The sequence below is a fragment of the Macaca fascicularis genome, chromosome 13, assembly GCF_037993035.2.
Source record: "Macaca fascicularis isolate 582-1 chromosome 13, T2T-MFA8v1.1".
In the NCBI taxonomy this organism is placed as follows: Eukaryota; Metazoa; Chordata; class Mammalia; order Primates; family Cercopithecidae; genus Macaca; species Macaca fascicularis.
Genome location: NC_088387.1, coordinates 95,949,279 through 95,973,623, shown reverse-complemented (window position 1 = coordinate 95,973,623; position 24,345 = coordinate 95,949,279). Strand labels below are relative to the sequence as shown.

At 40.6% G+C, this 24,345-nt stretch overlaps 1 protein-coding gene across 9 annotated transcripts in view; it reads left to right on the top strand.

Annotated features, from left to right (window-relative positions):
- HADHB (hydroxyacyl-CoA dehydrogenase trifunctional multienzyme complex subunit beta) overlaps positions 1 to 24,345 on the top strand; it is a 57,144-nt gene that overhangs the window by 25,306 nt on the left and 7,493 nt on the right. For all 9 annotated transcript variants that reach the window (XM_045369646.3, XM_074012180.1, XM_074012179.1 and 6 more), the window contains exons 5-15: positions 3,206 to 3,250; positions 6,914 to 7,013; positions 10,392 to 10,479; positions 12,231 to 12,418; positions 12,751 to 12,931; positions 13,613 to 13,734; positions 16,784 to 16,863; positions 16,938 to 16,985; positions 18,060 to 18,147; positions 19,140 to 19,214; positions 19,659 to 19,823. In XM_045369646.3, coding sequence (XP_045225581.1) covers positions 3,206 to 3,250; positions 6,914 to 7,013; positions 10,392 to 10,479; positions 12,231 to 12,418; positions 12,751 to 12,931; positions 13,613 to 13,734; positions 16,784 to 16,863; positions 16,938 to 16,985; positions 18,060 to 18,147; positions 19,140 to 19,214; positions 19,659 to 19,823 — 1,180 coding nt within the window. The remainder of the gene's footprint in view (positions 1 to 3,205; positions 3,251 to 6,913; positions 7,014 to 10,391; positions 10,480 to 12,230; positions 12,419 to 12,750; positions 12,932 to 13,612; positions 13,735 to 16,783; positions 16,864 to 16,937; positions 16,986 to 18,059; positions 18,148 to 19,139; positions 19,215 to 19,658; positions 19,824 to 24,345) is intronic.

Sequence of the window (24,345 nt, the reverse complement as noted above, 5' to 3'; positions counted from 1 at the left end):
CAGGCATGGTGGTGCGTGCCTGTAATCCCAGCTACTTGGGAGGCTGAGGTGGGAGGATCCCTTGAGCCCAGGAGGCACATTGCACCACTGCACTCCAGCCTTGGTGACGGAGCGAGACTCTCTAAAAAAAAAAGAAAGGGATTGTAAATGGTAAATAATTTATGGCTTATGGCTTTATGGCTTAGGCATTTTCAAACTGGCACATGACTTTTCCCCAAATAATTCTGTTCTAAATTTGAGGAAACTGGGTTTACCTATGAAAAATCTGGAAAACTACTCATGATTTCTTCTGTGATTCTGAGTGAAAATAATAGTAAAAATATTTTGGAGTTTTTAAGTTTTACTAATTTTCAGGAACTTGAAGAATGAATCTTCTTATTTAATCCCATGATTAAATCTCTGACTTAAAAATAAAGACAATTTATTTTTGATCTTTAAACAAACAAACAAACAAATAGAGTTCATACCCAGATCTTGGTTTCTAAACAGCATTCTTCAATACAAAGAACCAGAGCTCCTTTGAAGAATGATTAGGGCTGAGCCAGAGAAAAGACAGGATGAGCAAGGAGACCTTGTAGTGCTGGAAAGCAAAGAAGTACTTATAAAAAAAAAAGTGGAGTTTGGGGGGCCATGTCAAAAAGACGCAGGTCTGACCTGCAGGAGCTACCAGTCACCAAAACTGCAATGATTTGAGCAATAAAATAAATCACAATAGTATTGGAACATAACCCAAAGAATAAAACAAATGCCTATGAGTCTAATCTGATATAAATAAATGAATAAATAAATACACTTTGGGAGGCCAAGGTGGGTAGATCACTTGAGATCAGGAGTTCGAGACCAACCTGCCAACATGGTGAAACCCTGTCTCTACTAAAAATACAAAAATTAGCTGGGTGTGGTGGTGGGCGCCTGTAATACCAGCTACTCAGGAGGCTGAGGCAGGAGAATAATTTGAACCTGGGAGGTGGAGATTGCAGTGAGCCGAGATTGTGCCACTGCACTCCAGCCTGGGCAACAGAGTGAGACTCTGTCTCAAAAAAAAAAAAAAAAAAAAGAGTAAATGAGAAGGAACAAGTCTTCCTTACAGAAGAATTTTGATTAATAAATATAGGAGGACTGTATAGAGTGGTTCACACATGTAATCCCAGCACTTTGGGAGGCTGAGGTAGGAGGATTGCTTGAGGCCAGGAGTTTGAGACTGGCATAGACAAAGTGAGACTCCATCTCTGCAAAAACTAGAAATGAAAAATTAGCTGGGTGTGGTAGCAGACACCTGTAGTCCTACCTACAAGGGAGGTTGAAGTGGGAGCATCGCTTGAGCCTATGAGTTTGAGGCTGCAGTGACCTATGATTGCACCACTGCATTCCAGTATGAGTGACAGAGACCCTGTCTCAAAAAATAAAAATAAATAAAATAAAGAATGGGAAAAATAAATAACCATTAGAATACCACATAATACTTGCTGCAAGGTCTACAAATGATTGCTAAAATTAGGTGAAATGTTAAGAAGAAACAGAATATTTGCATAGTCTCAAAGAATCTCCCCCAAAATATTTATCAATTACTATGATGATTTTGACATATGTCAGCAAAGTCTGTGTTATTCCTGCCACTGGAAGGTGGAACTTAATTCTCCCCTTGAATGTGGGCTAGACTTAGTGACTCACTTCTAACAAATTGAGGAAAGGAAGGAAAAAATAGTAACTTTATAGTGGAGTAAATGGCAGACATCACTTGACCCAAATCATCACATTGACATCACTGGTAGTAAGTCATATTGATATCACATACCCCCTGATATGAAGCTAAGAGAAATACAGTTTGCCTCTGTGATATTCTTCCCCCAAATCCATAACCCTAGTCTTCAAAAGTGTCAGGGTCATGAAAGACAAGACTGAGAAACTGTCACAAATTGAAGGAGACTAAGGAGGTATAACAACTAAATGCAACATGGTATCTTGGATTGAATCCTGGAACAGAAAAAGGACATTAGTGGAACAACTGGTGAGATTTAGATAGTAGTTTAGTGAATAGTATTGTGCTGATGTTCATTTCTTAGTTTTAATAAGTATATCATGGTTATGTCAGATGTCAGTATTAGAAAAAGCAGGGGAAGGCTGGGCACGGTGGCTCATGTCTGTAATCCCAGCACTTTGGGAGGCCAAGGCGGGCAAATCACCTGAAGTCAGGAGTTCAAGACCAGCCTGACCGACATGGTGAAACCCCGTTTCTACTAAAAATACAAAAATCAGTTGGGCATGGTGGTGGGCGCCTGTAATCCCAGCTATTTGGGAGGCTGAGGCAGGAGAATTGCTTGAACCCAGGAGGTGGAGGTTGCAGTGAGCCGAGATTGTGCCATTGCACTTCAGCCTGGGCAACAAGAGTGAAACTCCGTCTCAAAAAAAAAAAAAAAAAAAAAAAAAGCGGGGAAAAAGGGAACTCTGCTTTTTCCAATTCTTATTTATTTATTTAGACAGGGTCTTGCTCTGCTGCCCAGACTGGAGTGCAGTGGCGTGATCCTAGCAGCCTCAAATTCATGGCCTTAAGCAGTCTTCTCACCTCAGCCTCCCAATTAGCTAGGACTACAGATCCATGCCACCACGCCTGGCCAATTTTTAATATTTTTTGTAGAGACAGAGTCTTGTTTGTTGTGTTACCCAGGCTGGTCTTGAACTCCTGGCCTCAAGCAGTCATATCACCTCAGCCTCCCAAAGTGTTGGGATTCTAGGTGTGAGCCACCATGCTCGGCCTCTTTCCATTCTCAGGTAAATCTCAAGTTACTTAAAAGCAAAGAGTTTCTTCAAAAGTCGTAATACATCACCTGTAGCCCTGTAGGCATTACAAAATAAATAAATAATATACTTTTAAAATAAAATGTTTAAAGGAAAAGAGACCCCAAAGGTGGGGCTTCACTTTAAAGAAAATTTAATGTGTGTTATGCTGAACATTAAGGTATTGGACAACATTTTTGTTTGATTCTTAGCAAGCTTAGTAGGAGTTAAGGCTTGCTAGATTTTTAAGGATGACAAATAGCGAAGTCATACTATTTCTTCATTTGAAATGATGAACTGCCTTGGATAGTAAAGTTAAGTGTGTTTGTAGCAGCATGTGTTAGATGATCTCTGAGTATTTCAAATAGAATGAAAAGTTTTCATTGAAGCTCTAGGGTTTCGGTTTAAATTATTTGTTTTCTTTCCCCAGATATAAAGACCTGATGCCACATGATTTGGCTAGAGCAGCACTTACGTAAGTAAATGCAGTTTCATTTCCATTCTTATTTCATTAAGGGCACTTTCTCCAGTTTTTACACACAAAATAGCAATTTGTTCTTATTTTCACCATCTGTACTACACAAATTTAAGCAGCTTATGAATATCATCAATCTTTATTTTGCAGGCTTAACAGTATCTTAGCATGACAGTATATTTTAATGCTATCCTAGCTAGCCACAGGACTCGATTGATCAGCCTAAACACAATACATATATTTGGTGATTGCCTTAGGAACTTGTATAAGGGTAGCTGAACAGATTATGTAGATATTTACCTAGAAAGAATCCTAAAAGACACCTGAAGATTCATGTGCAAACCAAGTAAAAATCTAAAATTAGATGCAGTTAAATAAGATTGGGCTGGATGAATAATTTGGTGAGAGTCATGAAATGTGTTGCTGTTTCTGGGATAAAGTAACATGTAAGGCATTATCTCATTCATTTTCCATTGACACTTTGCCTTTGTGTCTTCAACCAACCACAGCTCTTTCTTAGTTTGGAGAAACCCTTCAGTTGACCTTTCTGTCCATTCTAACTCTGTTTTTTTTTCTTCTCTTCCTGCAAGACCTCAAGCATGAGTGAAACGGCGGTTGTTTCTGTTTCCTTACTATCAGTTTCCTCTAATTGTATAATCATTATTTCCATTCTCCCTTTGTTTTACAGAAACCATACTTTAGAACCTTCTCTTAATAATGGTTTTGTGATTGCTAAATGTACTGATCTTTTCTCAGTCCACTGTCTCTGTACTTTATAGCACTTGACACTGTAAGCTATACTCACCTGTCTTCTATTGACTTCTTAGTAATATGCCTTTATGATTTTTCTTCTGTATTCTGACTGACTCTTCTCTACCTTAAAAAAAAACTGGGCCATGCACGGCATTTCATGCCTGTAGTCCCAGCACTTTGGGAGGCCGAGGTGGGTGGATCACCTGAGGTCAGGAGTTTGAGACCAGCCTGACCAACATGAAGAAACCGTCTCTACTAAAAATACAAAATTAGCCAGGCATAGTGGTGCATGCCTGTAATCCCAGCTACTTGGAAGGCTGAGGCAGGAGAATCCCTTGAACCTGAGAGACAGAGGTTGCAGTGAGCCGAAATCACGCCATTGCACTGGGCAACAAGAATGAAACTCCATCTCAAAACACACACACACACACACACACACACACACACACACCCATGAAACTCCATCTCAAAACACACACACACCCCCCCCCCAAAAAAAAACAAAAAACTGGATCTCTCCCTCTTTCTCTTTTTGAAAGGCATTTTGCAAGTTTTATTCCTTAGAGCTTTGCATTTCTCTGTATGCATATTTTCCTTTTAAAAATCTCATCTACCAGCTGGACATGGTTTCTCACACCTATATTCCCAGCACTTGAGAAACCAAGGCAGGAAGGTCAAGGTAGGAGGATCTTTTGAGCCCAGGAGTTTGAGACCAGCCTAAGCAACATAGCAAGACTCCATCTCTATGAAAAAATTTTTAAAAATTAACCAAGCAAGAATTACTTTGGCTCAGGAGTTGAAAGTTGCAATGAGCTATGATCCCACTACTATACTCCAGGCAGGGCAATACAGCAAGACTTTGTCTCAAAAAAAAAAAAAAATTTTTTTTAATTTTTGATTTATTTTTTTCTGGATGGAGTCTCACTCTGTCCAAGGCTGGAGTACAGTGGCTTGATCATAGCTCACTGCAACCTCGAAGCTTCCCAAGTAGCTGGAACTATAGGCGTGAGCCAATATATCTAACCCTCTTTTAGTTTTTTTAATTGATAAGGACTTACAGATTTTTATTTATTTATTTCATTATAGCCAAGTTTAGTCATTACTCATTTTGAAGCTCAGCTTATTTCACATTTTATCTGGCACTCCTTCAAGTTGACTCCAGTGTGCCTTTTGTTTTTTAGTATAATACTGGTTGTTGATATATAATTTGCATGTAATAAAGTGCACAGATTATAAGTGTATAGTTTGATGAGTTTTGACAAATGTGTATACCCCATGTTCCTGTTTTTGATATGGTCCCATTTGTCCTTTTTTTTTTCTTTGACACGGAGTTTCACTCTTGTTGCCCAAGTTGGAGTGCAATGGCACGATCTCTGCTCACTGCAGCCTCCACCTCCCAGGTTCAAGCAATTCTCCTGCCTCAGCCTCCTGAGTAGCTGGGATTACAGGCACACGCCACCAGGCCCAGCTAATTTTTTTTTGTATTTTTAGTAGAGACGGGGTTTTGCCATGTTAGCCAGGCTGGTCTCGAAGTCCTGACCTCAAGTGATCCACCTGCCTCGGCCTCCCAAAGTGCTAGGATTACAGGCTTGAGCCACTGTGCCCGCCTGATGTTGTCCCATTTATCTTTGAGTGCTTCCTTACTTTTGGCACAAAAAAGATGGAGATTCATTTTGTACTTTCCTTTGGACCTGGTATCAGTCATTTCCTAAAAAACCTTTTGTCCCTTTAATGGGGAATGGCATTTAGAAACCTAGTCTGGGGCTGGGTGCAGTGGCTCACGCCTGTAATCCCAGCACTTTGGGAGGCCAAGGCTGGTGGATCACTTGTAGTCAGGAGTCCAAGACAAGCCTGGCTAACATGATGAAACCCTGTTTCTATTAAAAATACAAAAATTAGCCAGGCGTCATCAGGCGCTTGTAGCCCTAGCTACTCGGGAGGCTGAGGCAGGAGAATCGCTTAAACCCAGGAGGTGGAGGTTGCAGTGAGCCGAGATTGTGCCAGTACACTCCAACCTGGGTGAAAGAGCGAGACTCTTGTCTCAAAAAAAAAAAAAAAAAAAAAAAGTCTGGGTTCAGGGAGTGCTTATTCCTACTGGAGTGTTATTGTGTCTAGTTTCTATTCATGGGCACAACTAGAATGTATATATTATTTCAATTATTTGTTGATATTGATATTTCAAACTAAAATTTAACATACCCAGAACTTTTTTTTTAATTTATTTTTTTAATAGTTTGAAGGGAGACTTTGTTTTATCTCTTTGATTGAATATTTGTCTCTCTTTTTTACTGAGAACTTTGGTTTCTACTAACATTAATTAATTTATAGGTTTCTTATCTATTTTATCCTATTCCAAATTATTTTTTATTTTTCTCTAACTTCTCATTACCAATTGAGCATCAAATGTTGACTTTAAAATCACTCTTTCATTCATTTCTTCTTTGAGAAGGTGCCAAATGCCTGTCAAATTAAAAGATACAATCTCTGTCCTTTCAAATTCAAGGCTAACCTTTTTTTTTTGTTTTTTTGGAGATGGAGTCTCACTCTGTTGCCCAGGCTGGAGTGCAGTGGCACCATCTCGGCTCACTGCAAGCTCCGCCTTCCGGGTTCACGCCATTCTCCTGCCTCAGCCTCCCGAGTAGCTGGGACTACAGGCGCACGCCACTATGCCCGGCTAATTTTTTTTGTATTTTTAGTAGAGAAGGGGTTTCACCATGTTGGCCAGGATGGTCTCAATCTCCTGACTTCGTGATCCGCCCATCTCGGCCTCCCAAAGTGCTGGGATTACAGGCGTGATCCACCGTGCCCGGCAAGGCTAACCTTTTTTAAGGAGCACAGTGTTTTGTGTGATGATCTCTGGCACTGCCTTGATGTGTGAAATGTTTCTTTGCTTTGGATTTCTACTTCCAGGGGTTTGTTGCATCGGACCAGTGTCCCTAAGGAAGTAGTTGATTATATCATCTTTGGCACAGTTATTCAGGAAGTGAAAACAAGCAATGTGGCTAGAGAGGTGAGTAAAACAAACTTTATGTTGTTTAAAGAGTGATAGTAGAATCACTTTGAATTTCAATTAATAGAAGTTACTTTATAAAAGCCTTTAATATCTATTTAGTTACATTTGACCTAAAATGTGATTTTACAGCTTGGGTAATGTGTTATTTAATATGTAAAAGAATTCTAATATAAATCAAATGACATACACAATATGTAAAAGAATTCTAATATAAATCAAGTGACATATACTATATTAGTGTATATTCATACTTTACTGTAAATCAAATAAATTTTTTGAGCTGGTTTAGGACATTGTCGCTTGTGTTAGGAAAATAGAGATCAGCAAAGTGCGGCTGATAGTATTTTTAGTAATGTTAGATATCATGGCTTCCAGTTAATTTAAAATTTCAACATTTTGCAGAGAACTAATTTCATAACTTGGTTTTTGTTAGCTGGAAGTAGCCTTGCTTACTCATTTGTTCCCATCGACTAGATGGCACGTAAGGCAGTTTGGCTTTTTAAAAACTATTTCACAGAAGTTTACTTTTGCCCTAGTTGGCATAGCTCCATGTAGTGTCGATTGAGCAACCAAGATAATGACAGGCCTTGGAACTTCTAGGACGTGTCCTACAGCAAGTCCAAACACGTCTTCTGGGCTGTTTCAATTTGAAAGCGATTGTTTGGATGAAGTTGGCACCAAAAGACATTTCGTTGTGCTCAGCATTTTCCCTAGTTCCGGTCTGTGCTTGCCATATTGTTGAGTTCAGTATAGTTGTGAGGGTAATAACTTCTATCACTGTCGACTGAGAGACAAAGGCAAATAAGCAGGACTGAAAGTATTTGTTCTGTTCCACCTCTGTACCTGTCAGAAATGTTAAAACTGCTGAAGACCTGGCATGACTGAAGCCGACAAAGATCAACTGTGTGCTGTTGAGGGACAGGAAGGAATTAACAACAGGAAGAGATTTTATTTCCCCTCTGAAATTTTTTGTTTTTCCTTGAACCTTGACATTTCTGAATGTTTCAAATATGACAATTTTGTGAATACATCAAGCTGCTCATAATACATTTTCAACTTTTATATTCTGAAAATAACCAAGTGACTCTTATAAGAGCACTCAAGATGTAAAAGAGCAAAAAATTTTACGTCTGCCGGGCACCTGCGCATCAGCCTCTCAGCATAAACCAATCCAAAAGGAAGAGAGACGTCTTTTGCTCTTTTCTCCTCTTGCTCAGTTTTTTATCCCCCTCTTTCTTCCTTCTCCTCCTCAAAAATAAATAAATAAATAAATAAATATAAATACATGTTTCCATTTTCTCTGTAATTCAGTTCTTTTTTTCCCTAAAACTAAAGCCATAATGTTTTTCTCTGAATTTTTTCCTGGAAATTTTACATCCATATGCAGATCTCAGCTATTGATTGACAGGAGGTAGATTCCCTCTGCCTGCCCTGTTCTAATACCAGTTATGTTATACTCCAGGTAATTTTTGCAGTATCTGCATGGAAAGACTGGGTTGAGGGGATACATTATAAGAATGTCACTTTAAAGCTGTATTGCAGCCTAAAAGCTAACATAATTTCCAGCCAAAGAATTTCTTAGGCTCTATTGCCTGTATTAACAATGTTAGTACAGTATAGTAAAAGGCTTCTGGTGTTGCTGTGAACCTGACTTTGTTGAAAGGTTTAGCATATTTCCCTGTTCTCCAACTTAGAGGCATCTTCCTCCTTTTCCCTTAGTGCCCTGAGAGCTATTCAAACTTTCAATAGAAGTGTGTGGACAAGGGTCACCAATAGCCACCTCTATTTAAAGCTCCTTCAGTCCTGAGAGTCATCTAGGGCCAAGGGCAACACATACTAGAAAGGCCCTTGTGAGAATCAAGCCATTGCAACCTAATGCCCCTTTTACACTTGCCCCACTGCAGAGCTCTTCTCTCCTGCCCCCCTGAGATACTTACGTCTCTCTTCCTTTTGGATTGGTTTATGCTGAGAGGCTGATGCGCAGGTGCCCGGCAGACGTTCTCAACAAAGCAGGTTGGGCATTTAGTATCAGGCCTACCTGGAAAGACCAGAATGAAGTCATGTTGCAGATACATCACTGTAACACATTTCTGTTTCTATAGATGATGGTAAATAGCATAAAAGTAAATAAGTATAAAGGTAAAAATCAGTTAAGAGACATTGAATCTCTAATTGAGACTTTGGAAACATTTATTTTACTAAGTTATAGGAGAGTTTGCATTCTGAGGATAATTAGTTTTGGAAAAGAGTACTAAAAATGAATTCCCTATAATGGGATCCAGTATTTCATAGTAAATAGTGTGTGGGTGTGTATGTGGAGGGAAATCTGGAAGCTTTATTTCTAAAGTAAAACTTTAATATTATAAAAATAAGTATTTTACAGTTGCACCTATGCATTAATTATTTACATAAACAAAAATGGGATCAGACATTGATTGGTTTTTGGCAGCATAATTTCCCCCAATAAATAGTATAATAAAATTATAGATGTCCTCATTTCATGTTTGACTTTCACTGTGCCATTATAATAGAGGCCATTTTTACAAGATTAATGATGACCTCAGTTTTTCTTAAAGCCGCTCAGATGACAAATTATTCTCTCTGTATCACCTATTATGCCATCATCCTGGCCACTTGTTAACTGGTCTGACCCTTACTTGTTCACAGGCTCACTTGTAACTCAGGCAATTCTCCAGTTTCTTTCATTGAGTTGAGCTTCTGTATAGTTGGCAAGTTTTCCAGTTCATCTTTGCATTGGGTCTGCAGTGTGCTAACCAAAGTATCAGATGGTCAGTAAGAGAGAACAGCTGGCCGTGAGCAGAAAGATAGGTGTAAAGCAAATAGGGTCTTGAGTGGGAACTCTGTTTATGAATGGTCAGTTCTTTAGAAATCATTTTCATGTTTAATCACTTTTGCTTTGCTGCTAAGCTTTGTGACTGATCATGAGACCTGATAACACAGATTGTGAAGACTCCAACCCATAATATATTTCATCATCATTTCACCAACTGTCTTTAATAGGTTCCTTTAAGTATATTTGAACATTAAACAAGTTAAAATCAAATTATATATTGATATCCTTGAAGGCCCTGAGCAAAGCATCGATAAGAAATTAGGTGAGTTAGAAGAGTATTATAGCCTCGTGTCTGCACTAGAAACCAGCCAGCAGGAATTTTGCATATACCTGTCAATTAATGGCATGATTAAATATTAGTAAACCATTTCTGTGATAGGCTTAATTTTATTTTAAATATTGCTCTGGAGAATTTTAAACTGAAACCCTTTTCAGATGACCATAAAGATTAGTGTTCAAAGCATCATTTACATGATGCCCTTCCCTTAGAGTGATCATTTCATTCACTGTATTTCCTGAAGGCTGCCCTTGGAGCTGGCTTCTCTGACAAGACTCCTGCTCACACTGTCACCATGGCTTGTATCTCTGCCAACCAAGCCATGACCACAGGTATGTTTAAATGGAAGCAGACGGCACATGTTAATTTTCCTCCTTTGTCTTTTACTTGATTATAAAAATGTACTTTTTTTTTTTTTTTTTTTTTTAAACAGAATCTCACTCTGTCACTCGGGCTGCAGTGCATTGGCACCATCGTAGCTCACTGCAGGCTCAAACTCTTGAACTCAGGAGATCCTCCTGCCTTAGGATCCCAAGTAGCTGGGTCTACAGGCACTCCACCACACCCAGCTAATTTTTCAGTTTTCTGTGGAGACAGGATCTCGCCATGTTGCCCAGGCTGGTCTTACACCTCTGGCCTCAAGTGATCCTTCTACCTCAACCTCCAAAGTGCTGGGATTACAGGCATGAGCCACCAAGCTCATCCCAAAAAGTACTCTTAGGAGAAGTGATAGATTAGCACAGATCTCTACTTGTGTTTTTTAAAAAGAAAGGTCAAGTTTAAAATTTGGGAGTTCTAACCATAGTTAACCTCTCTTTTTGCTCTCCATACCTGAGGGATGTTACCATTGGCGTGGTTCCTCTGTGAATAATGTGGCTGGCTGCAGCAGGGATTATCAAATGGAGGAGTATATCTCTAGGAAGGTACTTAAGCATCTGAAGCATGAGTAAATAGTTTACAACCTGCCAGGCTTTCAACCTAGTGCTTCAGATATGATATTTTCCCACAAAGATATGGTCTTCCTTCCTTCACCACTACCATACTTGTAAATCATTGCTTTAGATGGCACAGCTCTTTCCTTCACTTTCTTCCCGCATCCTTGGCATTTTTATAAATCATTGAAAATTCCCCTAACAAATTTTAACAAAATTACGGGGTATTTTGTAGCATCAGCCCGTAGTGTGAAGAGACAGGAAATCTGAAAGATTTAGTAATCATATGCTCGTCTAGTAACATCAAGGCCCAGGTGGGCAGCCCACTTCATATGTGGCAGGGAATGATGCCTGTGACTGGGGGTGTTCACCACTCTAGGCAGCATGTGACCAACTCTTGGTTAGAGAAACAGAATAGGCTCAGCGCGGTGGCTCACGCCTGTAATCCCAACACTTTGGGAGGCCAAGGTGGGTGGATCACGAGGTCAGGAGATCGAGAACATCCTGGCTAACACAGAGAAACCCTGTCTCTACTAAAAATACAAAAAAAAAAATTAGCCAGGCATGGTGGTAGGCGCCTGTAGTCCCAGCTACTTGGGAGGCTGAGGCAGGAGAATGGTGTGAACCCGGGAGGCGGAGCTTGCAATGAGCCAAGATCGCACCACTGCACTCCAGCCTGGGAGACAGAGCGAGACTCCGTCTCAAAAAAGAAAAAAAGAGAATAGTGGCCATAAGGAGAGAGGGGGCCTGCCTTACATTTTAACAGCTGGAATTTCTCTGCTTTGTAGCAGAAGTTAACATTCTCTTTATAAGATAAAAAAATATTTCTTAAAACTAAAGCTGGGAGCGCATAAATATGCAAGATGTTCTGGTTTGGAATAATGATTTGTTCAAGAGTTGGTCCAATGGATATTTCTAGAAGTTGATGTCCATATGGCAGGAATGAAAACTTGTTTTTCTCTAACGTGTTGAATGTGTTTTTAGTCATTTAAAACAATTACCTTAATTCTTCTGAAAAGTTGAAAACTTTAATTACAGATGTTGTACAAAGCTGATAACTGTTATTCAGCCTTTTAATCAAGAAGCTTAAATTGGAATGGTATGTTATTTTCTGTAAAAGATATTCATGAAGTATAACCTGTGCCCTGTAGGCGTTGGCTTGATTGCTTCTGGCCAGTGTGATGTGATCGTGGCAGGTGGTGTTGAGTTGATGTCCGATATCCCTATTCGTCACTCAAGGAAAATGAGAAAACTGATGCTTGATCTCAATAAGGCCAAATCTATGGGCCAGCGACTGTCTTTAATCTCTAAATTCCGATTGAATTTCCTAGCACCTGAGGTAAGGCTTGTGTTTGCAGGGCATCCCACTGCAGAGATTTAGAATTAGGTATGGCAATGTGGACTCTGCTATGCTGTAGTAGGTGTAGATTCTGTAGTTACAGGAAAGGGTTATTTGGTAAAGTTGAAAAAAAAACATAGTGGGTAGAAAACTTTAATTTGTGAGCCCTCTTTAGAGATCCTCTGCTGACAAAGGACTTCCCTTGTCTTGGTCTTGATTGATTAATGGTAAACAAATAGATTTTAACTTTTCCAAATAACACAGAACAATCCTAGGTGTTGGAAGAACGCCTGTTAACAGTGTACCTGCTTCTCGGATATCTCCTTTCCCAGCTTCCTGCGGTTGCTGAGTTCTCCACCAGTGAGACCATGGGCCACTCTGCAGACCGACTGGCTGCCGCCTTTGCTGTTTCTCGGCTGGAACAGGATGAATACGCACTGCGCTCTCACAGTCTGGCCAAGAAGGCACAGGATGAGGGACTCCTTTCTGATGTCGTACCCTTCAGAGTACCAGGTAAAATGAAATGCTTCATGACACTAATTAGGGAGTTCTGAATTGCTCCTAAAACTCAAAAAAATCCCAAGTGATTTTTCAATAAGTATGTTGGTTCTGTTTCCAAAGTATTCAGTCTTTATTCTTAAGTATGGATGCAAATTTTGATTTATGTTGTAACAATAGGTAAACATTTTTTTAAAGTCTCTATAAGAGTGTCCTTTTAAGGTCTAAGCACTAATCTCAGCACTTTGGGAGGCTGAGGCAGGAGGATCACTTGAGGCCAGGAGTTAAGACCAACCTGGTCAACAGAGTGAGACTTCATCTCTAATTAAAAAAAAAAAAAGAAAAACAAACAGAGTCTCCTTTTAGATCTTGCGGATATATTTTAGTTCTTACCTACATGCCTGTTTTTTAAATTCCTGAATCGTCTGACTTCTGTATAGAATAACCAACTGTGAATGAATGTCTTAAGAAATAGGATGTCCTATTTTTAGTAAAGCATTTAGATGATTTCCCAATTGTCTTTTAAGACTTTAGTTTAAAATGTGATAATATGATAATTATAAAACACTTTCCTTCTAGTGAATAGGTAAGGTTTATATTTCATTTGTTTTTGTAATTTTTAAAGCATATTTCTCTGGAGAAGATATATAAGGCTTATAGTTCCAAAGAGGTAAAAAAAATTCATTTTTTTAATAGGAAAAGATACAGTTACCAAAGATAATGGCATTCGTCCTTCCTCACTGGAGCAGATGGCCAAACTAAAACCTGCATTCATCAAGCCCTACGGCACAGTGACAGCTGCAAATTCTTCTTTCTTGGTAACTGTCAATGCTATTTGTATTTAGTAGTGACTTTTCTATTTCTGTACTCTCTGTAGAAAAGCCTAATATAAATTTTTTTGTGTGTGTTATGAATAGAGGGTAAAAATATAGTTATTCATTTTAATGTGAAAGTGGAGTCATAAAAAAAAAAATGGAATCATGGTTTTAAGGCCCGAGAAGTCACCTAATCCAGCCACCATTCTGCTACAAAAGCTCTTTTCTTCAGACACTTAACCAGTCAGAAAACTTCTATTGCTTATGGTGGGCCCTGGAAATGAAAAGAATAGACAATTGCAATATAGTGAGATGCTGTGATGGCTGTAAGCATAGGCTTAGGCTTAGGTCTAACCCCTGACACAGATCGGGGGATAGTCGGAGAGTCTTCTTGAAAGAGGTAACACTTGAGCAGCAAATCTTGAAGGAAAAGTGAGAGCTAACTCAGAAAGGATTTTAAAAGGCATTCCAGGCCAGGCGCAGTGGCTCACGCCTATAATCCCAGCACTTTGGGAGGCTGAGGCAGGCAGATCACCTGAGGTCAAGAGTTCGAGACCAGCCTGGCCAACATGGAGAAACCCCATCTCTACTAAAACTACAAAATTAGCCAGGTGTGGTGGCACATGGCCTGTAATCCTAGCTACTCGGGAGGCTGAGGCAAGAGAATTGCTTGAACCCGGGAGGCGCGGAGGTTGCAGTGAGCTGAGATTGCACCATTGCACTCCAGCCTGGGCAACAAGAGTGAAACTCATCTCAAAAAAAAAAAAAAAAAAAAGGCATTCTGTACAAAGGGAACAGCAAATGCAAAATCAAGGAAATATGAGAGCAAGGGGTTCTTTGGGGGAAAAGTTAGGTTGGAGCATAAGGTATGAACTGGGAAGTCGTAGAAGACAAGGAAAAGCAGGCAGAAAGAGTAACAGGATACCTCTTCCAGCTCTGATTGTTAGAAAACTGCTTTACTAGGCCCGGGTGCGGTGGCTCATGCCTGTAATCCCAGCACTTTGGGAGGCCGAGACGGACGGATCACGAGGTCAGGAGATGGAGACCATCCCGGCTAACACTGTGAAACCCCGTCTCTACTAAAAATACAAAAAAATTAGCCGGGCGTGGTGGCGGGTGCCTGTAGTCCCAGCTACTCGGGAGGCTGAGGCAGGAGAATGGCGTGAACCCGGGAGGCAGAGCTTGCAGTGGGCTGAAATCAAGCCACTGCACTCCAGCCTGGGCAACAGAGCAAGACTCCGTCTCAAAAAAGAAAAAGAAAAATAAACTGCTTTACACTGACACCAATATTATTTTCTTGTAAGCATCATGGAACAAATCTGCCACTGTTTGTTGTGTGTGTGTGTGTGTGTGTGTGTGTGTGTGTGTGTGTTTTTAACTTACCAACATGTAGCTTCATATCCTTCCTTGCTTTTCTGACTCCTCAGTTAAACATCTTTATTGATTTTGCTGCTGCTTGTAAGATGTGATTTCTCTTCTCTTACCACCTTGGATATAGTCTTCTGGATATAGGCCATCTGGTCAAAGTTTCTTTTACAATGTAACTCTCCTACCTGGCCATAAAGTCTTGAAAACATAGGCAGATGTTTGACATATTTGCCCATGGTAAATGACTAATTAATGCCTGCTCTTGATAGGCTGGGGGAGTGGACTCTAGAGTAGTTCCAACAGTGTGGAACACCACCCTGTTAATCCCAGGTGGTGAAGAGCTGGTTAGGTTGGTCATTTGCAAAACCAAATTGGATGATAGAGCTGTGTGGCATGGAGTACACATGTCAGATCTGCATCCTTTTGATTACTTCCAGGGTATGCTAAAGGTCCAGGTTTATTTAGTGAGAATCAGAGACAAATCATCAGAGGTGACACATCACAATACATGGATTTTGGGGACTGCATTAATGCCCCACATTCATTGCAATTTTGCACAATGGCACACTGAACCTGTTAGTAATGTAATGTCTGTAAACCATTTATTCCAAATGGTCACCTGTGCCTCCAGACGTTATGGACACCCTATTGGTGGCTACACAGTCTCTTCAGGGTTGCCGAGTTATAAAAATATGACAGAATATGGTAGAACTTATTTTGATTTTACAAATTATGAAGAATAGTTTCCTCTTCTTTGGAATTCTAGACTTTTGGGGGGAGCTTTTCTTTTTCGAAGTATGGTAAGGACGTTTTTTCAGTAGTACTTCTTTGTCCTCCAGCTTCTCGGTTGTCACTTGGGAAGAAATGTATGGGGTGTATCCAAAGAGGGAAGATTGTGGTTCTAATGTCCTCAGCTGGTTCTCCCATTGATTTGCTCGTTATAGAATATATAAGTAGAATAAAATGACCTATAAGCCATGGGCAGAAAGCAGCTGAGAAACAGCCCAGAAAATGTAAAAATAAATAAGAGCTATGTTTATTTTGGTTAATATTTTGTGCCAGAAACTAAAAACTTTGGCTTAAATAAGTATTTATTATGAGCACTTCTTTCTTTTTTTTTTTTTTTGAGACAGAGTCTCGCTCTGTCACCCAGGCTGGAGTGCAATGGGGTGATCACAGCTCACTGCAACCTCCACCTCCCAGGTTCAAGTGATTCTCCTGCCTCAGCCTCCCGAGTAGCTGGGACTACAGGTGTGTGCCACCACACCTGGCTAAGTTTTTGTATTTTTAGTAGAGATGCGGTTTACCGTGTTAGCCAGGTTGGTCTTGATCACCTGCCTCATGATCTGCCCACCTCAGCCTCCCAGAATTCTGGGATTATAGGCATGAGCCACCACGCCTGGCCATGAGCATTTATTTCTAAACTTACCTCTTCTGTTGATTCATTTTGATTATTATGATACTTTTGAACAGCCTTCTCTACCCTCATCCTTCAAAAATTAGTCTGTGTGTGTATGTTTGAATTATGATTTAATGATGGATACAGCGAAGTAAGTGTTATTATACAGAATCACTGTATAAGTCTAATGAGTTAATAGATTCAGGTACAGAACATATAAGCTGGCTGGAGAAAGACCTCCAGATAGGCTGAAGAATTTTAACATTGTGCTGGTTAACATTTCAGACTGATGGCGCATCTGCAATGTTGATTATGGCAGAGGAAAAGGCTTTGGCCATGGGTTATAAGCCGAAGGCATATTTGAGGTAAAGTAAATGTTCAAACGAATCATCTCTGATTTCTTTATTACCAGAGCTTACCTCTCTATTTTTTTACCTAGGGATTTTATGTATGTGTCTCAGGATCCAAAAGATCAACTGTTACTCGGGTAGGTAGCTGTTTGTATCCTTGAACTATAATCACAAATATTTGATTGCCCACGTTTTATTATACTGGTTAATAAATGGTTAACACTGGTTTATTATTTATTTATTTATTACACTGGTTTGAGAGTATATTAAGCCCTGAGTTCATAATTGGTTTATGTGGTGGTTTTTTTTTTTTTTTTTTTAAATAATAGTAATCTGGCCAGGCACAGTGGCTCACACCTGTAATCCCAGCACTTTGGGAGGCCAAGGTGGGCAGATCACAAGGTCAGGAGATTGAGACCATCCTGGCTAACACGGTGAAGCCCTGTCTCTACTAAAAATACAAAAAAATTAGCCGGGTGTGGTGGTGGGCGCCTGTAGTCCCAGCTACTCGGGAGGCTGAGGCAGGAGAATGACGTGAACCCGGGGGGCGGAGCTTGCAGTGAGCCAAGGTCGCACCACTGCACTCCAGCCTGGGCGACAGAGTGGGACTCTGTCTCAAAAAAATAAATAAATAAATAAAATAATAGTAATCCTTTCCATTGGTATATCATTTTACAGTTTTGGATTATTTTCCATTTTTTTCCTTTAAGTTTTACATATATATATGGATGCACACAACTTACATTCTTTTTCATGAAGTTATCGTAGGCATTTTTTCATATGGCTACACACCCTGCTACACAATCTTCGTAATACAGCCTTTTATAAAAGCCTCTGCATGTTTAGACTCCGTTCTGCTCCCTCACAAGGCTGTAGCCTCACTGGCCTCCACTGTGATGTTCACATCAGTCAAGCCCTTTCCTTTGCCTTGCTCTTTGAACTCTGTTCTTCAGTTCTTCATGTTATTAGCTTGTCCTTATCCCTCATTGTTTATTTATTATCAATTTCTCTGACTCTGCAACATAATAAGGGTAGAGGGCATGTCTGTACAGTTTCATTATTTTATCTTTAACATTTAATTAATCAGTACAGAAAAACCAAAGAATGAGTGAAAAGACAGAGTACCTATGTTAAACTCAGTTTGGGGAATATGAAGAAGCTCTTAGTTTAAAAATTAAAGTTTTAAGATATTACTTATTTTTTCTTTTCAGGCCAACATATGCTACTCCAAAAGTTCTAGAAAAGGCAGGATTAACCATGAATGATATTGATGCTTTTGAATTTCATGAAGCTTTCTCGGTAAGTCATTTGAAAGACACATATGGGCCGGGCGCGGTGGCTCAAGCCTGTAATCCCAGCACTTTGGGAGGCCGAGACGGGCGGATCACGAGGTCAGGAGATCGAGACCATCCTGGCTAACACGGTGAAACCCTGTCTCTACTAAAAAAATACAAAAAACTAGCCGGGCGAGGTGGCGGGCGCCTGTAGTCCTAGCTACTCAGGAGGCTGAGGCAGGAGAATGGCGTGAACCCGGGAGGCGTAGCTTGCAGTGAGCTGAGATCCGGCCACTGCACTCCAGCCGGGGCGACAGAGCCAGACTCTGTCTCAAAAAAAAAAAAAAAAAAAAAAAGAAAGACACATATGAAGGGACTATAGTCATAAAAAAATGTCGTCCATATTTGTGGGAGAGAGCAAGGCATGGTTTATGATGTGAGTAGAGCAGGAGTGGACCTATATATTTTAAGTACTGACTCACACTGCTGGCAGGTGCCTGAGGGGAGGGAAGGAATGGCCATACAGTGTTGGAGAACATACCAAATTGTTTCTTTAGGAAATTCTCATTGAAAACTGATACAAAGATTTGTTCAACTTTACTTTTTTTTTTTTGAGACAGTCTTGCTCTTTTGCCCCCTCTGGAGTGCAGTGGCGTGCGTGATCTCAGCTCACTGCAACCTCCGCCTTCTGGGTTCAAGCAATTTTCTTGTCTCAGCCTCTCGAGTAGCTGGGATTGCAGGTGCCTGCTACCATGCCTGACTCATTTTTTAAATATTTTTAATAGAGATGGGGTTTCACCATATTGGTCAGGCTGGTCTTGAACTCCTGACCTCAGATGATCCACCCACCTCAGCCTCTCAAAGTGCTGGGATTACAGATGTGAGCCACTGCGCCCGTCCAATTTGCTCAACTTTAAAGCATACCTACGAGTTGTTAAACTTTCACAAACCGTGCCCGTAAGAAAGCGTAGAGGAACATGAATAACAAGGTTCTTATTCAATTATTTTCTCTTCCAGGGTCAGATTTTGGCAAATTTTAAAGCCATGGATTCTGATTGGTTTGCAGAAAACTACATGGGTAGAAAAACCAAGGTGAGTTTCTGATTTTAAAAAATGCTTGAATTTTCAAACGCGTTAATAATTGGATCTTAGTTACCTGTTCTTAAGAATATGAAGGAAAAGCTTCTCTTTCTTTTGAAGAATTTTGTCTTTCATTAAAGATACTTATTTCTTAGTGAAAGATAGAAATTCTTGTTTCATTAAATATATTTATTTCTTAGTTTAAAAACAGAAATTAGCAAAATTAAAATTCTGTGTTATCTTTTGTTCCTTGCATTCTGGCATTAGATGAAAAATAAATGGACTCCTGACTTTTAATATTGACCTAGACTTACTTTCTTTTGCAGTAAAATTATTTGTAATATGTCTGACGTTCGGTATTTTCCTTTATCCCTCTTACTTCATAGTACTAAGAGCCTGGCTTGATTCTGATCTTAAGTAAACTTATCTTTACATTTGTGTCTTTGTGGGAGCCAGGTTGGATTGCCTCCTTTGGAGAAGTTTAATAACTGGGGTGGATCTCTGTCCCTGGGACACCCATTTGGAGCCACTGGCTGCAGGTTGGTCATGGCAGCTGCCAACAGATTACGGAAAGAAGGAGGCCAGTATGGCTTAGTGGCTGCCTGCGCAGCTGGAGGGCAGGTACGTTACAGTGGTGTCATAGGACCTTCCAGAGAGTCATTTTCTTGGAATGACTAGAATGTATGATTTAGTTTGAAACCTTCTTAAAGCAATATTTTTGATGACACGGGGGTGGGGAGTGGGGAGGGATAACAGCTTTAATTCTGATAATACTTTTTGTTTTTTGGGTTTTTTTTTTGAGACAGAGTCTTGCTCTGTTGCCCAGGTTAGAATGCAGTGGTCATATCTTAGCTCACTGCAACCGCCACTTCCTGGATTCAGGTGATTCTCGTTCCTCAGCCTCCCGAGTAGTTTAGATTACAGGCGTGCACCACCGTGTGCAGTTAATTTTTGTATTTTTAGTAGAGACAAGGTTTCGCCATGTTAGCCAGGCTGGTCTCGAATTCCAGACTTCAAGTGATCCACCCACCTTGACCTCCCAAAGTGCTGTGATTATAGGCATGAGCCACCATGCCCTGCCATAATTCTGGTAATTCTTTGGAAGGAAACTGCTATTTAAACCCAAGCTATTTTTCCCGAATGTAATGTTTATTTTTTACTTATAAATATATGCTGATTATGAAAATTGTGGAATATATGAAAAGTATATGGAAAAAGTTAGAGTCATCTATAATCTCCCCATCAGACATTATCATTATTAACATCTTGATATATTTTCTTCTTTAATAATAAACTTTTATTTATCTAGTCACCGTTAAGACTTTATGAAATCTCTCCAAGAGAGAAACTGTCTTTCTAGAGAACTGAATTATACCTTAACTGGGGAGTTAATTTACTTCTGGATAACTTACTCCTGTTCAGCTGGGGAAGTATATTGTTGACAGATTTTTTTCCTTTCTACTTCGCTTGCATTACCGACCCAACTTCCTGACTGCTGTAGCATCTCACTCTAGGAATAAAATCCAAAAGGAAGATCGTAGTTTGTTTTTTGTTTGTTTGTTTTTTGAGACAGAGTCTTGCTCTGTCCCCCAGGCTGGAGTGCAGTGGCCCCATCTCGGCTCACTGCAACCTCTGCCTCCCAGGTTCAAGCAATTCTCCTGTCTCAGCCTCCTGAGTATCTGGGATTACAGGTGCTCACCACCAAGCCCAGGTAATTTTTTTGTATTTTTAGTAGAGATGGGGTTTCACCGTATTGGCCAGACTGGTCTCGAACTCCTGATCTCAGGTGATCCGCCTGCCTCAGCCTCCCAAAGTGCTGGGATTACAGGCATGAGTCACTGCGCCTGCCCTGTTGTTTTTTTTTTTTTTTTAATTACAATGTGAACAGATTTTCTCTTCCTCTAGATTACAGAAACTTCCTGTTCCTGATCAAAATGAATAAATATTTAAAAGCATAAACAGGCCGGGCGCAGTGGCTCACACCTGTAATCCCAACACTTTGGGAGGTTGAGGCGGGTGGATCACTTGAGGTCAGGAGTTCAAGAACAGCCTGGCCAACGTGGTGAAACCTTGCCTCTACTAAAATTACAAAAATTAGCCTAGCATGGTGGTATGCACCTATAATTCCAGCTACTCGGGAGGCTGAGGCAGGGGAATCACTTGAACCCCGGAGGTGTAGGTTGCAATGAGCCGAGATGGCGCCACTGCACTCCAACCTGGGTGATAGAGAGGGACTCTGTCTCAAAAATAAATAAAATAAATCTTACATTTAAAAGCCCATTTTCATGAATTTTCATCAGAGACTTTGCAGAAACCAAGGGGTCAGTTATTTATCAGTTGGAACATTTTGGACTTTATGATCAGAAATGTTTTTTAATCTGTGTAACTTCATCTACAGAAAACCATGGTCCATTCAGACTTCAGCTATCCCTCTATCTCTGCATGCCAGACTTCTACCAGGGAGATAACTTGTACACATTACTCACGAGCTTAGTGCGTAATCCACATAGGGTAATGTCTGCAGATTTGAGTATGTGTTCCATAATTCTTTATCTAGCATGTAGAGTATAAATGAGACAATACTGGATGCTTTTATGGATGAACAAAGAATGATACCTAGCACCTTCTAGAAGTTTATAGTATAGTGAAGAGAGAAGATAAGATGCATCTGAGAAACTAGATTAAACTTGACATTGTTTGATCAAGAGCCATGTGAGTAATACCAACATGATTGGAGACAGGAGAAATCTATCATGGTGAATCTAGAGCAGGGTTTCTCACCTTTGGCACTAACATTTTGGGCTAAACAATTCTTTGTTGTGGGGGGCTGTGCTGTGTGTTGTAGGGTGTTTAGCATGGCCTCTACCCACCAGATAGCAGTAACAACAAGCTCCTCCCCACCTCTGCCCCATGTACACACAATTGGCATGACCAAAAGTATCTCCAGGTGTTGCCAAATCTGATCTAGAGCAAGAAAAAACATGGAACATGAAAACTGTGTGTTTAAAATCAAGCTAGAGAGGGCTGGGCACGGTGGCTCATGCCTGTAGTCCCAGCATTTTGGGAGGCTAAGGCAGGTGGGTAGCTTGAACCCAGGAATTCGAGACCAGCCTGGGCAACATGGCAAAACATCTCTACCAAAAATACAAAAATTAGCCAGGTATGATGGCATGCACCTGTGGTCCCAACTACTCAGGAGGCTGAGGTGAGCTGATTGCTTGAGACCAGGATGTTGAGGCTGCAGTGAGCTGTATTCACACCACTGCACTTTAGCCTGGGTGACAGAGTGAGACCTTGTCTCAAAAAGCAAATAAAGAAATTAAAGTAAATAAATAATAAAATAAGCAAGTGAGAGAGGAGTATTCTACCTTATTACGAATTCTTTCAGGATAACCCCCAAGTCAGTCAAACCTTCCTATCCCTGCTTTTTTGTCTACTTGTGCCTTTTCAGCATACTTTACATGCCAGACGTGGTAGCTCATGCCTGTAATCCCAGCACTTTGGGTGGCTGAGGTGGGCAGATTGCTTGAGCTCAGGAGTTCAAGACCATCCTGGACCACATGGCAAAACCCCATGTCTACTAAAAATACAAAAACTAGCTGGGCGTGTTGGTGCATGCCTGTAGTCCCAGCTACTTGGGAGGCTGAGGTGGAAGTGTCACCTGAGCCTAGGAGGTTGAGGCTGCAGTGAGCCGTGTTCAGGCCACTACACTCCAGCCTGGGTGACAGAGGGAGACCCTGTTTCAAAAAAAGAAAGCCAAACAAACAAGCAAAAAAAAAAAACAAAGTACCTAATAGTTTGTTTTGAACTCCAGTGTATACTTGATTGAGGACAAAGACCACATAGCAAATCTTTAAACCTGCACAGTGCTCAACTTGGCACTTTGTAAATAATAGTTTCTTTTATTTACTTTTTTGTTTTTTAGAAACAGGGTGTCTAAAAACTATATGCTAGGATTTAGACTCATCTAAACTAAGGACATAGCTAGTACATAGTACTGTGTATAGTGCTGGATAAAATATATTCTACTTCTGGCCGGGCGCGGTGGCTCACGCCTGTAATCCCAGCACTTTGGGAGGCCAAGGCTGGTGGATCATGAGGTCAGGAGATTGAGACCATTCTGGTTAACATGGTGAAACCCTATCTCTACTAAAAATACAAAAAAAATTAGCCAGGCGTGGTGGCGGGCGCCTGTAGTCCCAGCTACTCAGGAGGCTGAGGCAGGAGAATGGTGTGAACCCAGGAGGTGGAGCTTGCAGTGACCTGAGATCGCACCACTGTACTCCAGCCTGGGTGACAGAGTGAGGCACGAAGAAGGGACAAGCCCAGCCTTTGGAATCATCTAGACCTGGTTTCAAATCCTGGCCCTGTTACCTTAATAGCTTTATGATTTGGGTGAGTCACTTAACCTTTCAGAGCCTCAGTTTTCCCCTCTAGAAACTTACTTTTGGCCGGGCGCGGTGGCTCAAGCCTGTAATCCCAGCACTTTGGGAGGCCGAGACGGGCGGATCACAAGGTCAGGAGATCAAGACCATCCTGGCTAACACGGCGAAACCCCGTCTCTACTAAAAACACAAAAAATTAGCCGGGCGAGGTGGCGGCGCCTGTGGTCCCAGCTACTCGGGAGGCTGAGGCAGGAGAATGGCAGGAACCCGAGAGGTGGAGCTTGCAGTGAGCTGAGATCTGGCCACTGCACTCCAGCCTGGGCGACAGAGCGAGACTCCGTCTCAAAAAAAAAAAAAAAAAAAAAAAAAGAAACTTACTTTTATTGGTATTTGCTGTATCATATTTGTTTTACACAGCTAAAAAAGCCCCTGGATTTCTCATTTTAACAGTATCCATTTGTAGAGCATCACTAGGAATTAGATTCTGTAGTAAACAGAGCCTGATGCATATATGTATACATGTATATATGAATGTATATAAATATATGTGTGTGTATATATATACACACATACACAACTATACTGTATGTTATGTAATGTCCACAAAAACTCTATGAGATAGACACTATGAGCCCCATTTTGTAAAAGAAATTCCAGTTTAGACTGACTACAAAGTTTCCCAGGATCACACAGTGATTGAATGGCAGAGCCAGGATCCAACTCCAAAGCCTGTACTTTTCTCATTGTTCTCTGCTGTC